The 17,336-nt window shown below is 34.0% G+C and overlaps 3 protein-coding genes across 3 annotated transcripts; all 3 read right to left on the bottom strand.

The window, feature by feature from the left end:
- Positions 1–1,331: 1,331 nt before the first annotated feature.
- Positions 1,332–2,659, bottom strand: LOC100810754 (secoisolariciresinol dehydrogenase). Its single transcript, NM_001317410.2, has 2 exons — positions 2,496–2,659; positions 1,332–2,208 (listed from the first exon to the last, which is right to left on the bottom strand). The coding sequence occupies exons 1-2, from the start codon at positions 2,537–2,539 to the stop codon at positions 1,431–1,433; spliced, it is 822 nt and encodes a 273-aa protein (NP_001304339.2). The 5' UTR covers positions 2,540–2,659; the 3' UTR covers positions 1,332–1,430.
- Positions 2,660–9,058: 6,399 nt separating this feature from the next.
- LOC100783169 (secoisolariciresinol dehydrogenase) lies at positions 9,059–10,150 on the bottom strand. Its single transcript, XM_003540765.5, has 2 exons — positions 9,935–10,150; positions 9,059–9,849 (listed from the first exon to the last, which is right to left on the bottom strand). Exons 1-2 carry the CDS (start codon positions 9,970–9,972, stop codon positions 9,072–9,074), a joined length of 816 nt encoding a protein of 271 aa, XP_003540813.1. The 5' UTR covers positions 9,973–10,150; the 3' UTR covers positions 9,059–9,071.
- A 4,738-nt stretch (positions 10,151–14,888) lies between these two features.
- On the bottom strand, positions 14,889–16,482 carry LOC100782627 (secoisolariciresinol dehydrogenase). The gene is made up of 2 exons (XM_003540764.4): positions 16,278–16,482; positions 14,889–15,905 (listed from the first exon to the last, which is right to left on the bottom strand). Exons 1-2 carry the CDS (start codon positions 16,313–16,315, stop codon positions 15,134–15,136), a joined length of 810 nt encoding a protein of 269 aa, XP_003540812.1. The 5' UTR covers positions 16,316–16,482; the 3' UTR covers positions 14,889–15,133.
- Positions 16,483–17,336: the final 854 nt, after the last annotated feature.

Genomic DNA, 17,336 nt, shown 5'->3' with positions numbered 1-17,336 from the left:
GAAGTAATTTTGTATGCATCAGTTGTTGTTGCATCTGAAAGCTGAATTTGTAGCATGTTTTGAGGCTACAATTCAGACTAATTGGTTGCAGAACTTTATTTCAGGGCTTGGAATTATCGACAGTATCGCTTGGCCGCTGAAAATGTATTGTGATAACTCCGCAGTAATATTTTTGTAAAAACGACAAGTACTCTAAGGGTGCTAAGCATATGAAATTGAAGTACTTTGTCGTGAAAGAAGAAGTTCAGAAACAAAGAGTGTCAATAGAACATATTAGCACAAACCTTATGATAGTTGACCCTTTGAATAAGGGATTACCGCCCAAGACATTATAGAACATGTTGAAAGTATGGGCATTATTGTTATTGATGATCATTAAGTGTAATTTACCTTATGTAATTTTGCTGACACTCTGAGCTCAATTATGATATGTTTCTGATTACCTGTTCTCTATATTTGCATGCATGTTTGTGTTAGAGTAATGTTAACAGGTTTTGTCTTGAAAGAAGACATTATGTTGGACCAATTATGTACTCCTAACTTATGGTCATATTAAGGAAAAAACTAATTTGTAGTACATGGAAGGGACTATGTCGATTAGATGATGTACAACCGCCATGACTCGAATTGATTCTTATTCTTAATCATGAAATTATTATGTACCCAATGTATAGAACAATTTAGTCAATTTTTAATGCGCATTATGTTAGTTAATCCATTTATTTATTTAGTCCATAATGTTTATTAATGTCACATGAACCAAGTGGGAGAATGTTAGAATTAATGTCTCATGTGAGAGGCATGTGACTTATGTAGGGACTAATAAGTAAATAATTAACGATCAAGGGCTAAATTATAATTGGGCTTAATAGGAGAAGTTTCTGGGATTAACTGCTACTTGATGGGAGTAGTGGTTATAAAATGGGCTTAATATCCACTAACGTGAAATAAGGTCCCCTTCCTGACCAGAAAATGTTCTCTCTCACTCATAGCCATCATGAACGGAGAGAGGCAGAAAAGAAAGGCCTAATGAAGTGAAATCTTATTTCTCTCCTCTTTCAAGGAAATCAAAGTGCACCGAAAATAAGTTCCTATGGAGAAAGGTACAAGTCTTCCTATGGAGAAAGGTATACATCATTATCTATTGTTGTTTATTGATTGTTTGTGAGAATCATAGGTTTTAAGATCCTATTGTTTCATATCATTGATAGTCTAGGAAACCCCTTAACAATTTTTACATTTCCCCCCTAATTTAGGAGAAACGAGATAGAATAGAAATTAGATTTAAAAAAAAAAAGAGAGAGAATAGAAATTTTGTATGATTCCAGCATAACAGGTCCAAACAATATATCAAAAGTTTTATTATTTGGTCATTATTTGGCTGATGTAATTCAAAACACTTGAAACGACTTAAAGTACAAATTAAAAACCTACACGGATTGCCCAAACACACACAAACCAGGGTTTACGACAGTGAAACCCCCATCTACAACAAGGTCATGGCCACTAACATACTTGGACTCGTCACTTCCCAAGTAAAGAACAGCTTCAGCCACATCCTGGGGCTTAAGAACAGTCCCTTTAAGATTGGAATACAGTGCAGCAATCCCCTCATCATCAGTGTTGAGGAAAGTTTTACTCATGGGCGTAGGGACCGCATAAGGAGACACACTATTCACTCTGATCCCTAAGGTTCCAAGCTCCACGGCAGTGTTTCGCACCAGTCCCACGATGCCGTGCTTCGAGCTCGTATAGGCATGCGAAGCCACGCCACCAATTCTTCCACAAATGCTAGCCATTGCAACTATGCTGCCACGCCCAGAAGGGATCATCACCCTCGCGGCGTGCTTGATTCCCAGGAATGTGCCCACCAGGTTGACACTGATAACTTGCTCAAAGTGAGACTTCTTGTTGTGCAATATGCTGGGGTTCCATGCGCCAACTATACCTGCGCTGCTGTGCATGATGTCTAGTTTACCGTACTTGGAAACGGTCGTGTTCACGGCGTGTTCGATGTTTTCTTCTTTTGTGACATCACAATGAATGTAAGTAGCTGAAGATGAATCCAAGTCTTTGCAAATTGAGTGGCCTAACTCGTCTTGGATATCAGCAATCACCACTTTGGCTCCATGCTTGGAGAAAAGTCTTGCTGTGCACTCACCTATACCACTTGCTCCACCAGTTATCAGTGCCACCTTCCCTTCTAGCCTGTTTTTCAATTTTGTATTTCACCAATAACAATATGTATGAGCTTATGCTAACTAATTATTTGGAAACAAAATTAAAATTAATCGGCCAAGAATTTTTCTTCTCACGTTTGGATAAGTTTTTCCACAGATTATTATAAGAAAATAAAATAAGAAAAATAAAATGAAATAACTTTTTTTTCATAAATTAAAAATTAGTTTATACATAACCTAAAGTTTACAATTTTTTTTTTTTTGCAAGTTTAATTTTCTGAAAAATTAGAACCAATTACTGGGCTTTGGATTTACCTTCTGGCAAGAGCAGCAGCGGAGGCCAATGGAACACTTCCCATCAGTCTACTGGATAAGCTCGCTGCTAAGCTAAGAATACCTGACACAGCACGTAAATGATTGATTGATTATGCTTCACATAGAAGTCCTATGATTTTATCTATAAATTTGCACCACTATCAACACGTGTTGTAGAAAGTCAAGACCAATATAATAGGGGGTGTTTCTTGGCCACAACTCACTAATAATGGACAAGAAAAGCCATACTTGGAATTCAATTATAGATTATATGTGTCCAACTCATTTTGGACAAATTGGGATGAAAAGAAGAAAAAATGTAGAAAAAAGTGATAAATATGAATGTGATATAGGTAGAATAATAATAAAAAAGAGAAACAGAAAGAAAATGGAGTGAAAATAGGATGGAAGAGAAAATTGGGATGATTTTTTTATTTAATTAATTTTTTTCGTAGTGTGAAAAATAAAATCTAAGAGATCGCATTTACAAATAAATATATTGAAAGGAACTTGACAAGACATATATGAATATTATTCTTGGAGGGCGTACTCTTTAGTGAGGTATGCGTGCCATATGAGATAGGATATTATAAAGATAAAGTGATTAAAAAGAAATTCAACCGTATCCGTAATGCATTATTATGCAGACATTATTTTAAGTTGATAGTGGCAATGATCAAAGCTGTCGACATTATTTTAAGTTGATAGTGGCAATGATCAAAGCTGTCGGGTAAGAAGGGAGGTTATATATATATATATATATATATATATATATATATATATATATATATATATATATAATATTGGGATATAGTGAGATTATAGGAGTGTTTTATCATGAAATATGATGATTAAATAGTAGTCCTTAAGTTAAAATAGAAGATTTAGATTTAATTGTTAATATTAAATGCACATATAATTTTAATTGTTAATATTAAATGCGCGTGAGAGAGCCAATATTAAATATGTGCATTTAATATTAGCCATTAAATTTAGGTCTACTACTTTAATCTAAAGATTGTTATTTAATCCTCTCACCGGATATGATAAACAACAAATAAAAGGGTAAATTATATATTTTTTCTCAAGAGATGTTTGAGTGATACTTCCTCCGTAGTTAATATCTCTTAAAAAAATCATATTTAATATGTCATTTATTTGTACTATAATTTAAAATTATGATTTTTTATCCATGTATCCACTTAATTGTTTCTCATTAATGTTTGAATAAAAAATAATTAAGTAAGGATATGTAGGAAAAAAATCATTAATGCATCTAGAAATTAAAAAAAATATTATAAAAAAGATCAAACCAATTTTTTAAAAGAGTCTTATGATTAGATACACATGAATACTATTTTTACTTTTAATTTAAAAGATAATATGTTTTTTCTTGAGAGATAAATATAATTTAAAGTTTAATTTATTTTCTACATCATCATCGACTTCGTTGGCGACGACAAGCTTTTCTTCAAGTTTCCTGCCACGACCGCCTCCCAGACCCCATTGCCCTCGCTCATCTCAACTTTGAGCAGCTTGTCTTCACACTCCGTTTTTGCCACTGCCACGACGTCTCCCATTAGAACCTCCTCTTGGGTGACGTCGACGACCTCAAGGTCTTCGACTTTGGCCTCTTTGCCTTCCCTAAGCACTTCCACGATGAGCTCCTCCACACCGCCTATGGCACCCTTGTAAGTCTTAAGGGTTTTCGAGATTAATAATTATATGATGCCCACACAATCATTAGAGAGTAAGACATATCTTTTTTCATAGTGAGATCTCTATCGTGTCTTTGATGCGTCTTGATTTTCTTAAAAGATGAAAAAAGCAAGATTTCGCTCCCTTGACTATTTTTTCTGTCTCTCTACATTCGTGATGACTAAGGTTTTGAGAAAACACTTTTATGTCAGGAAAGTGACATTGTTTCACGTTAATGGGATTAACCCTTTTTTTTAAACCATTACTCCCACCAAATAGTAGTAATTTCTAGAAACTTCTCCAATTTAACTCAATTTACAATTTAATCTTTAATTATTAATTATTTATTTATTAGTCCCTACATAAGTCATATGTCTCTCACATGAGACATTAATTCTTACATTCTCCCACTTAGCTCATGTGCATCATCAAACATTATGAACTAAATAAATAAATAGATTAAACTAACATAATGCACATTAAAATTACTAAATCGTTTTACATATTGGATACATCATAGTTTCATGATTAAGAATAGGAACCAATTCAAGTCATGACGGTTGTACATCACTTAATCAACATAGTCCCTTCCAAATACTACAAATTACTCTTCTCCTTAATATGACCATTAGTTAGGAATACATAATTGGTCCAACATAATGTCTTTATTTAAGACAAAACCTATTAACATTACTCAAATACAAATATGCATGCAAACATAAATAACATGTAATAAAAACATATCATAAATGGGCTCAGAGTGTTAGTAAAATGCATAAGATAAATTACACTTAATGATCATCAACAACAATAATGTTCATACTTTTAACATGTTCTATAAATGTCTTAAGTGGTAATCCCTTTGTCAAATGGTCAACTATCATAAGGTTTGTGCTAATATGTTTTATTGACACTATTTGTTTCTGAACTTCTTCCTTCACGATAACGTACTTCAATTCCATATGTTTAACAACCTTAGAGAAAAATGCTGCTATGGAGTTATCACAATATATTTTCAGCGGTCTAGCAATACTGTTGACAATTCCAAGCCCTTAAATAAAGTTCCACAACCAATTAGCCTAAATTGTAGTCTCAAAACATACTACAAATTCAACTTCCATGGTAGATGCAACAACAACTGATTGCTTTGAACTCTTACACGATACCGCTCCTCTAGCTAAAACAAATACATAGCCAAGAGTGGATTTTCTCGTATTCACATATCCAACAAAGTCTGAGTTTGAATACCCAATCTCCTCAAGGTGATCAGACCTCCTATATGTAAGCATGTGATCTTTCATTCCCTGTAAGTATCTCAGAACCTTCTTTGCAACTTTTCAATGTTCCATTCTCGAGTTACATTGATATCTCCCTAATATTCCAGCTGCAAAGCTTATGTTTGGTCGAGTACAAATCTGACCATCCATAATACTCAAAACAACTGATGCATACAAAATTGTTTTCGCTCCATATCAATTTTAGGACATTGTGCGAGACTAAATTTGTCTCCTTTCCAAATTGGAACGAGTGACGCTGAACACTTTTCCATCTTGAATCTCTCTAGTACTTTATCGATATATGCTTTCTAAGACGAGTCTTACAATTCTTGTGATCTATTTAGAATATTTCTATCCCTATCACATAGTTTGCCTCACCCGTATCTTTCATTTCAAAGTTGCTAGATAAAAACCTCTTGGTTTCATGAAGAAGACCAAGATCATTTCATAGTTTATTTCTATTTTATGTAGGTATACCACATAGTCATTCGAAATAGCTAGTTTCCTTTCTCTTTGAGACCTCCTTAATGTTACTTCTTGTGGTTCTTCCACAATAGGTTCATTATGTATAATGGACTCATTATTTTGTTGTTTTTCTTCGTTGTTGTTTGGAACAACTTGAGGAGCAATCACCTTACTACTAGAGGCACAAGTTAAAGGGACTCACACTCTAATTTTTTTAATTTCCACATCTCATGGAACTGTACTCCCATTGATTTTACAATTTTCAACGAACCTTGCATTTCCAATTTCGACAATTTTCATACTATGATTAGGACAATAAAACATATAACCCTAGACATGCATGTGCCTCATACTAGGTGCCTTGTTCTTCCACAATTCAAAAGGTGTCTTTGGAACTGCGTTACTAGGAACCCTATTCAACAAATACATGATAATTTTCAAGGCATATATCCACGAAGATACGAGTAAAGATGAATTGCTTAACATACTCCTAACCAGATCCATTAAAGTTCTATTATGCCTTTCAGATACACCATTTTGTTATGGTGTACTAGACATTATGTATTGCGCACAAATTACACATTTTTGAAGGAGTTTAGCAAATGGAACTGGATGTTGCTTAGTTTCATCATATCTTCTATAATAGTCACCGCATTCATCAGACCTAACAACTTTTACCTTTCTGTCTAATTATCTTTCTATCTATTTCAAGTAAATTTATAAGGCATTCAATGCTTAAGATTTCTCATGCAGTAAGTAGACATAACAGTAACGTGAATAATCATCAATAAAGATGATAAAATTTTTTTCCTTTCCAAAATAATTAACATCAAAAGGACCATAAATATCAATATGCATAATAATTTCAAGAAGCTGAGTGCTTCTTGTAGCTATTTTCTTTGTATGTTTTGTTTGTTTTCTCTTAATACAATCCACACAAATATTTAGATCCATAAAATCTAAATCTTGCATAAATTTGTTGTACAAGTATCATTACTCTAAATTTTTCTTGGCAAGGAATGCACAAAATAAACATTATGTTAATAATTTCTCTTTTATACACTTAATGAACCCAAGATTTGTAAACATATTTTAAACTGCTCCTGATAAAACAAATGAATACCAACTTTTATGCATAATATGAGTGATTTGATCTACTTGCATAAGCTTTTGGATCTGCAACCAAGAATGCTATATTCTCATTACTTAGGTTACTGATCTATCATCTGTGGCCTGTGGCTACACATAGCAGGAAGATTGATACACCATACACCTTAGTTGTTTCTCTTGTGATGACTGCATAATGTTTGCCCTTCAAAGTTGCTTAACGGTGCAAATCCTACTTGGAGATCCACCATAATGCCAACCCAACCATAGTTTAACCTTGCAGCATTTTCTTATAGGCAAAATTGCAAAATTGGTCCCCCACTTTATCTCCAATTATGGATTTGATCCCCCTATAATTTAATTCACAAATTTGGTCCCCCAGTTTTATAAATCCCTACAAAATTGGTCCTGAAAGTCCAATTTGGACGTTGACCGTTAACCTCAGACGTTGACTGCCACGTGTCAATGCCACGTGTCAACGTCTGAGTGGTTCCCTATAAAGGCTTTATTTTTTGTAGGTAAAATTGCACTTTTGGTCCCCCAATTTTACTCCAATTTCGATTTTGGTCCCCCTATAGTTTAATTCACACATTTAGTCCCCTAGTTTTATAAATCCATTTATAAATTGCTACTGCAAAATTGGTCTTTTGAATGGTTTAGCCACTAGTGCTAGAGACATGGTAGATCTTGATAAATCTCGCACTTCTTTTTCATCGCAAGTTTTTCACTCACTTGGAACCTAGAGAAAAATCACTCTTTGTCTCTCCCACTTTCGTGGTTGTTCAACTTGGGAAAGTGACACATGAATTCCAACCTGGGTCTGAAATTTTCAAATCTCTTACTTTAACAGGTTTTATAATAATCCCCCTTTTTTTTTTCTTTTTTTACTCCCCCATGGAGTATTATGTGTATACACTACTTAAGTGATCTATGTATGACAATGATATTTTTGTTTGAAATTTGAAATACAACTTCTCCAATAATGAAATTTGGTTGAATTTATAAAGTGATTTATAAAATTGGGGGACCAAATGTGCGAATTAAATTATAAGGGGACCAAAATCGAAATTGGAGTAAAACTGGGGGACCAAAAGTATAATTTTACCTATAAAAAATGAAATTTTTATAAGAAACCACTTAGACGTTGACACGTGGCATTGACATGTGGTAGTCACACGTGACATTGACACGTGGCAGTCAACGTCTGAGATTAACGGTCAACGTCTAAATCGGACTTCTAAGACCAATTTTGCAGGAATTTATAAAACTGAGGGATCAAATTTGTGAATTAAATTATAAGGGGACCTAATCCGAAATTGAAGATATACTGGGGGACCAACAGTGTAATTTTGCCTTTCTTATAAGGCATCTATGAGCCCAAGGGAGGTGGGGTGGGGGGAGGGACATGCTTCTTCTTTGTCAGGCCTTAAAATAATGCCAAGTAATTTAAGCAAGAACATATAGGGGCATCCAAAATAGTTAACTCAAACAGACATATCATCATATGTCATTACTTTTAGTTTTATTTACCTACAAGCTTCCCATTTATGAAAGCACGAAGCGCATGACCAAAGCATGAAGGGCATGACCAAGGAATCACCATTTTTGACTTGTAATTCCTCCATGTTTTACTATTTTCATTGTAGATAGGATCAAATAAACTTCATGAAATTATTCCCCTGTATGGATCTTAATTATGCTTTTAATATAGTTCGTTGGTTTTGGAGTTATTTGTACTATATTTGTAGGTGTACCAAAAACTTTCTCATTTGTTTCCTTTAATTTGTAAGATTGGAGGTTGTTGAGTCCTATTTTTCTTTCGGAATTGAGGTACTTTGCTTATGTATATTTCCTTTGAAAACTCCAAAGTTAGGACAAGTGTGAGTATGAAACTGTGAATGTATGACAATAGGTATACCCACCATCTAACACGAGATTGTTAAGTTCATTTTGATCAAACACAGAAAATCCTATAATTACATCAGTGTACCCACCATCTAACACGAAGGAAGAAAAAGAGAAGAAGCAATTAGTTAAGTTTATTTTGATCAAACACAGAAAATCCTATATTTACATCAGTGTACCCACCATCTAACACGAGATTGTGACCACTAACATACTTAGACTCATCACCTGCCAAGTAAAGAGCAGCTTCGGCCACATCGTTCGGCACAAGATGAACACCTTTTAGGTTGGAATAAATCTCACGAACTCCTTCTTCGTCAATATTGGCATGTTTCTTGGTCAACGGTGTGGGAACCACATAAGGGGACACACAATTCACCCGAATACCAAACTGTCCAAGCTCCACCGCAGTGCTTTTCATCAGTCCAATTAGCGCGTGCTTTGAACTTGTGTAGGCATGTGTAGCCACTCCACCTAAGGTTCCAGCAACACTAGCTGTGTTAATTATGCTTCCCCTTTTAGCAGCGATCATGACTCTTGCAGCGTGCTTTGTTCCCAGAAAAGGACCAACCAAGTTCACGCTTATGACACTCTCAAAATCAGACTTGTTGTTGTCTAGTATGCTTGTTTTGATCTCATCACATATACCTGCGTTATTAAGCATGATGTCTAGTTTTCCATACTTGGAAACCGCTGTGTTCACGCAGTTTTCAACGTCCTCTTCCTTTGTCACGTCGCAGTGAACATAGGAAGCGGATTCCAAGTGTTTGCAAAGAGAGAGGCCCAAATCGTCTTGAATATCAGCTATGACAACGTGTGCTCCGTGCTTAGAGAAGAGTCTTGCAGTGGCCTCACCTATGCCGCTTGCACCACCAGTGATAATCGCCACTTTCCCCTCAAGCCTGCATGGCAAGTTAGGTTAACAAACTGACAGATTCTATTATCTTTGTATAATGAAAAAATGAGGTGAAGTTACAAGTTCCTTACCTTCTAATAGGAGCTGAGACCGCAGAAACAGTTGCCATGGGTGAGCTTTTCAGGATATATAGCCAAGGAAAGATATTTTAAAGTGATCAACTTAATATTCTGTTCAAGAAGGAAGTGCTTGCAACTGAAGCTTGCTTTTCTCTAATATTAGATCAAGTTACCTCCCATGTAACTGACGCATGTAGGGACCCCACTTTTTGTTGTCTGAAAGGATGGATGGGAATCAATGTGTGAGAAAAAAATATATTAATATAGGTATTAATAAAATTGATTTTAAAATAATATGATTTATATTTGAATTTTTTACTTATAAAAGTAAGTTAGGAATCAGTTAAAAAAATTGATCCAATTATATCCCATGTTACTTCAACTAGAAATCAATAATATATATTTCAACAAGTGAAAATAAATTTTAGATTTAGAACCAAATTTTCAAAATGAAATCAAATACACTTATTGTGTGTGTGCATTGATTGCCTTTCCGTCTTTGGCAAACAATAATAGAAAACAAATGAGAAATGCATGATAATCGTTTTGTTTCCGTGAAGAATAGCTTGTAGTGATAAGGGGACGAAAGCTACCATTCAATGAGGGAAGGAAATTCCAGCTATGAGTAGACAGAAGAGGATAAACGTAGGAGACAAGTGATGTTCTGGCACTTGGCCTAATTTGCCAAGGTGATGCAAAAGTCTTGTAATATCTGTTTGTTAGATTTTTACTCCAGCTTAATAAAAGCATCTTCAAACCTCAATCACACACACACTTTTCCTACGCAAATCAATATGCTTCTCTCTTACCAATTATTATTTTGTTTTGGGAATCATGTCTCCCTTTTGAGTTTTGAGGGTCTCAAGCGTTCCTATTCCTTTAATTTCCTTCAAACAAATTTTGACACCTACAAGAAAAATGACCTTTGCCTATAGACAAAAATTATCACTAAATGTTAAAAAAATATTTAAGTAAATGTAATAAAGACTTTGTCCTACAGACATTTTGGTCATCAACTTTGAGGGGATGTATAATGATGAATTATAGTCTATTAGTAGAGGTTTTATCTACGAATTTATTTTCACCTACAATTACATTTGATTGTCACTATATATAATTCTTACCATTCACAATGTGCGTAGGTAAAAGTCATTGAGTTATATATCTACAACTTATAACTGTAGGTAAAAGTCATTAACTTGTACCTACAACCTCCAACTATAGATAAAAATCATTAACTTGTACCTACAACTTCCAACGATATTCTACAAATTATGTGAGTAAATAAACTATACCCAAAACCCAAAGGCATGTGATGAATAAACACCCCATCCATTAATTATGATACCTATTGAGTTAGAATCCTATTACCATCTTATTTTGATGGTAAAGAAGACCATAAAGTATCCAAAAAAATCAATAAAAGACATTAGCGTCAAAGTCCACTTGCTCCAAATCGTATACAACCAACAAAATTTCACAGAAATCCTTGTTATGGAAGAGCATATGAGAGCGAAACAAGAGGGGGTACATGCAACAAAACCTACTACTGCTCTAGCACTGCAAAAGAAAAAAATAGAAAACTTAAAATGTGTACAGTAAGAAATGATACCGAAGCACAACAATTGAGACATATCCGGTTATTTACTAACACTAATACTTCAATCATGTTCTTTTTTCTTTTAGTTTTACCGGTAGAGGAAAAATGTCATAGAAAGACATTTATAATTAATTAATCATGATATGATAGGCATATTTCTATTATAGATAATTGATTTGAAAAAGCAAATAGAAATAAGAAAACTCAAGGGAAACTCACCACGAAAAGCAATGGTCACTGCTTAAACTTCTTGTGAAATGAAAATGAGATTGTCTTTGGATTGTCACCATGCCTTCTTATAAATCCACTAAAACATATAATTTTTTTTTTTTTTTGGGGGGGGGGGGGGGTTTAAAAAATAGTATTTGGCAAAATAATAGAATGCTTATTTTAAAAAAAATCTAACATTAAAAAAATCAAAAAAACTAGACATAAAATAGCAGAGACCAGTAACTGGACCATTTTCAACCATGAACTCACATTAATTATCTAGATATAAGAGGAGTCCTTCTTGTATCATAGATGACGATCAAACCCTTATACATATCATCTTCACCTTTAAAAGACACAGCCAATCACTCCCTAGAATTATCCCATGCTATCTTTTCAATTCCGTGACTGAATGAAATAATATAAGATAACCAATAACCACTTAGTTTCAATTTTCCAACAACAACAAAAATCAAGATCTGCAACCCCACTTTAATTCAAGCATACGAATCAGAATTGCATTATTGTAGACTAAGAGGAGAAAAGACTAAAACATCTGGTGATGAAAAATGCATGTTATTACAGTCCTAAGAAATTGATCAGAAGAAATTTAAAATAATGATAAGACTTTACAATCACATACATTCAAAGAATTATTGAATACAAACATAAATTCATCTCTACCTACTTGTCAATGATAATATTTCTGACAAATCAACAAGTAACAAATGTATATCTGAAAAGTCTGAGTAATTATCAATATATCATATTTCAGAAAGAAAAAATCTAAAATAATTTGACTAATTGCAAACCATGAATGTTACAACCACATATATTAAAAATGAACTAAAGAGGGAAGTATGAATTTAAGTTAAAACTATGACTTCAAACAGTCATAAGAATAACCAGATCAAAATTTCATTGCATGCTTCCATTAAGTTAATATCATGTGCAAGCTCCCTAAGATCCTTGCAAATGAATTTTCTGCCACTCCATTATAGGGAAATTTTCAGTCATAGACCATGAACCAATTATAACTTTCCATCTTAACACTTGACATAATTTTTATAGTGTTTGACTCTCCTAATACGGGTATGCCAAAAAGTTATACACATTTAATAATAAATTCACATCTCAAATACCAACAGTTTACTAATCCAATCAACTTAATAGTTTATGTTGATAAATATAATGTGTTCAGTGTTCTGAGAAGTTTTCTAGTAGAGTATGTATTACTTGTAGTGCATCCAAAGTTGAGGGTATATGTGCTTTTCAAGGTCATAGTTTTTAGCATGGAGATTTTTGGTTACAATCAGACGTGCATTTGGGAAATATATTTTACATCGTTCCATCTCAATCAATCTTTTCCCTTTTCCAATCAACTCACAAAATTTATTATGGTAAAAGAGCAATACTATTCATCATGGCCATTTTGTGGTCAGCATTCACTATAAATAGACTTATTAGTTAAGAGATTTTGTCACCCTTATACCAGACCTTAATAATAAATATATTCTATATCCCTCTCTCTATTTTCCCTTTTCAATTTAGCTCCTTTGTTAACATAAAAGGATACAAAAACAATAAACAAATTAACATAAGATCTTTGAATGAAAAGGTCACATACCTAATGACGGAGGCTTTGATGCAAAGTGAATAGATCCCAAAGTTGACCATTTAGAAAATGCAAGAAGTATTATACACCCATTTGGATTCCATGTTGCACCTAATCACACATAATTGAAAGTAGAAACCAGATCAATACAACTATTATTTGATACCTATCAGGCAAGAAAAATTACACTACTTCTGTTAAAATATTTATGCAGTTTAGATCATTACAAGTATTATTTGATAGCTACCTCGTTAAAATATTTATACAAGAATTTTCACATTAACCAAACAGACCCTTGGTTTTTCTAGTTCCTTGTTGTACATTTCCCAATTATGAGAATTTCTTATCCACAATCTCCTGGGTGGAAATGCTTTATTCAATGATCCAAAAAAATGAATAATCCAACGGTGTCATGACAATTTATCAATTTCCTTCCTTTCCTCTTAAAAACAAATCTTAGTTTATACAATATCCACTTAAAACTAAAAAACAACTCTTTCTCTCTCTCTCAACACCCCACCCTGTGTTTCTTAAATCCACTTCTTGTAAACCCCTAACCTAGAAATTCAACCTCTTCAAAAATCGCTTAGTAACAAACAGAACGCAAATAAAGACCCCAACCCCGATTTCAATCACAACATTGAGACTTTATTAGATAGGAAATCCGTTAGAAATTTTTATATTTATTAGATAGGAAATCAATGTTTTCACTACATCACCTTTGACGTTCCAGTCACAAATTGCAGTAATCTTGCCATGTCTTCCTTGTTGAAAGCTTTGACCACCTCCCAGAACCATTGAACAACATTTGATGCCACTGTATAACCGGTATACTCGGTGTTGGCCTTTAAGTCATCCACTGTAAGGAAAATACCACCATTCAGATGCATCATTGAAGATTAAAAATATACTACATAATTTAAATAGATTTTATTCTTTCAACTAAGATTTAAATATGTTTTCCTTCCGTATAAAATACTAAATATTTGATTTTAGTCTATCCATAAAAATTGTCTTATTTTTTGTCCTCCCATATTTATAATGTGACTTTTTTACTTGGAATTAAGTTTGGACTCCAAACCTAAGCTTGCTTGTCCACACAAAACTTGTACTTAAGCTTACCTTCTTTTAAACAGTTTTTTAAATTTCAAATAATAATACACAAATACCTCTTTAAGATAAGATGATAATGGACATTCACAAATTTCAAACATTCTGGCAACATATCTCTACTTTATCTATTTTTGCATATTACACTATTATCAATCAAATCAATTAATTATTGTCTATGCCCTTATCTCTTTTTCTTTCACCTTGTATACACTTGAAAATGAAGTGTATGTTTACTATGTACAGAAACCTTGAAAGAGATAAGAAGAGAAAAGAAATTAATCATTGATTTGATTAATAATGTGATGTCATAAACAGAAGGATAAAGAAAAGTAAAGGGTGTCAATAAAATATTGATAATATTAGAGGTTCCAAATATCAATACCCTAAATGAAACCATGTCTCCTTTGTAACTACACAAGTCAAAACACTTTCATATCCCCATCTTTATACATAACACATGTGCCATAACCTACACAGATGACCCCACGTCTTAGTGTCTGTAATGTCGGGGTGTAATGTCGGGGTGCCCAAAATCAAAGTGACATAATATTCTATAGATACAAGCCAAAATTAAACCAGGCTGTCTCAAACAGTGAAAAGTGAAAACATAACAATGATTATTCACTTATTCAAAATATAAAAAGGTCATTCTCCAAAGATAAGCATAAAATTTTCACGAAGATTGCCCAAGGACACAAAACCCACTATTGACCACAGTGAAGCCTCCATCAACCACAAGATTGTGCCCACTAACATACTTGGACTCATCACTTGCCAGGTACAAAGCAGCTTCGGCTACATCATTAGGCACAAGATCAGTACCCTTAAGGTTTGAATAAATCCCCTGAACTCCGTCATCATCAAGCTTAAAAAAATTCTTAGCCAAGGGCGTGGCAACCACGTAGGGTGACACGCAATTAACCCTAACACCAAATGCTCCAAGCTCCACCGCAGTGTTCTTTGTGAGCCCCACCACGGCGTGTTTGGAACTTGTGTATGCATGTGATGCTACACCACCTATGCTTCCACAAACACTTGCAGTGTTAACTATGCTTCCTCTTCTAGCAGGGATCATTACCCTTGCGGCGTGCTTTGTTCCCAGAAAGACACCAACTAGGTTAACGTTGATCACTTCCTCAAACTCTGACTTTGTGTTGTCGAGGATGCTGGTTTTGTTCACACCGGTTATGCCAGCGTTGTTGAACATGATATCTAGTTTGCCGTGTTTGGAAACGGTGGTGTTCACGCAGTTTTCAACGTCGGTTTCGTTTGTCACGTCGCAGTGAACATAGGAAGCGGATTCCAAGTGTTTGCAAATAGAGAGACCCAAATCGTCTTGAATATCAGCTATGACAACGTGTGCTCCGTGCTTAGAGAAGAGTCTTGCAGTGGCCTCACCTATGCCGCTTGCACCACCAGTGATAATAGCCACTTTCCCCTCAAGCCTACATGGCATTTTATGTTAGGTTAACAAGCACGCACGGAGAACCAAACACAGCTTAATTTCAGAAAAGCTTGATGTAGGCTCTTATTCTACATATCCATGAATAGTTTGGTTTCAAACTTTGAAAAACATGTAATTTAACTCTATCTTTTAACCATCCATCATGTATTTTGAAGTTAGAAATAATTAAATTCACGAATTTTTAAAAAATTTAAGAACCAAAGTATAAGGACTAGAAGCATTTTTTTTTTCTGTTTTCATTGTTTATACTAAATTAATACTCATCCAAATATTTATGTATAATTAAGATAAATTTAAATAAATTGTTGCACTGTGTATGTGTAAAAAGAGGTTAAGTTGCAACTTCCTTTACCTTCTTCCAGTAGCTGAGACCAGTGAGACACTTGCCATGTCTGAGTTTTCGGATGGAGAAGTAAGGTATATATGATGCTGACTTTCGACTTGGAAGTGCTCGAGAAAGAATTGATATGCGTTATGGAATCTGATTCTCTGGGCTCTAGCTTTTATAGAGGTAGACTACAACAAGTTTTGTTATTTTGTTTTTTCATTCTTTGGGGATTGGTAAAAGAAACCGTTACTTTCATCTATACAAATAGGCAAAATCATCAAATTGGGTCTCTTTTATAAATTAATTACTAAAATGGGTCTGTTTCATTTTTATTTACTAAGGGGTCGGTTAATTTACTACAAAGCGCTTACCTGAGGGGTGCGTTTCACCCGAACGCGACACGTGACGTGACTTGACAGGACGATGGGACAGGGGTGAAAGTGGTGGTCTGCCAAGCGCGACCACTAGTAGTGGCCTACCAGGCGCTACCAGTAGTGGTGGGGTCCCAGGCGCAACCACTAGTGGTAGCTTGTCAGGCGCGTCCACTAGTGGTGGGCCCAAGCACGTCCCTCTTTCCTATAAAATCTCTTCCCTTCCGATTCATTTTCACACAAAAACGTTGAAGTAAGCTGAGTTAAAACGTGTTGAAGCGCTTTATACCGGTTAGAATTATTCTAAATAAATTAAATTACTGTCACAATAAATTTCCTACTTCGCAAAGAAGAAAGTGAACCTCTCACAAGTTAAATGGCTATATTGATTTATAAATATCGAAGATATTACAAAATTAATACCCTAATATTATATATAAATATATTTTTTTGTATACATATATTTCAAAATTACACCTTAAAATTAAAAAAAAAAATATTAGAATGAATGAAATTATGTTTTGTATAATTTTTTATGTTTTTTATGATAAATATTTTTCTCTTTTAATTTTTTAAACAATATCTTTAAATACTTATTAGTGAAATCTATTTTATATTCATAAAACATTTCCTTTATCATGTTAATGATAAACTTTGGCTTGAGTGTTGTCTCCCCCTCCAGCGATGATGATTATTCATGAATCATGATTAA

The sequence above is a fragment of the Glycine max genome, chromosome 12 (assembly GCF_000004515.6).
Source record: "Glycine max cultivar Williams 82 chromosome 12, Glycine_max_v4.0, whole genome shotgun sequence".
Classification (NCBI taxonomy): Eukaryota; Viridiplantae; Streptophyta; class Magnoliopsida; order Fabales; family Fabaceae; genus Glycine; species Glycine max.
Note: the sequence above shows the minus strand (reverse complement) of the source record. Positions and strands in the feature narration are given on the sequence as shown.

Bases quoted from the DNA above. Each gene is read 5' to 3' on its own strand.
- LOC100810754 (NM_001317410.2), bottom strand. From the start codon at position 2,539: ATGGGAAGTGTTCCATTGGCCTCCGCTGCTGCTCTTGCCAGAAG. The intron at 2,209-2,495 runs GTAAATCCAAAG...ATTGAAAAACAG, and splicing joins GCTGCTGCTCTTGCCAGAAG to GCTAGAAGGGAAGGTGGCAC.
- LOC100782627 (XM_003540764.4), bottom strand. From the start codon at position 16,315: ATGGCAAGTGTCTCACTGGTCTCAGCTACTGGAAGAAG. The intron at 15,906-16,277 runs GTAAAGGAAGTT...AATGCCATGTAG, and splicing joins GTCTCAGCTACTGGAAGAAG to GCTTGAGGGGAAAGTGGCTA.
- LOC100783169 (XM_003540765.5), bottom strand. From the start codon at position 9,972: ATGGCAACTGTTTCTGCGGTCTCAGCTCCTATTAGAAG. The intron at 9,850-9,934 runs GTAAGGAACTTG...CTTGCCATGCAG, and splicing joins GTCTCAGCTCCTATTAGAAG to GCTTGAGGGGAAAGTGGCGA.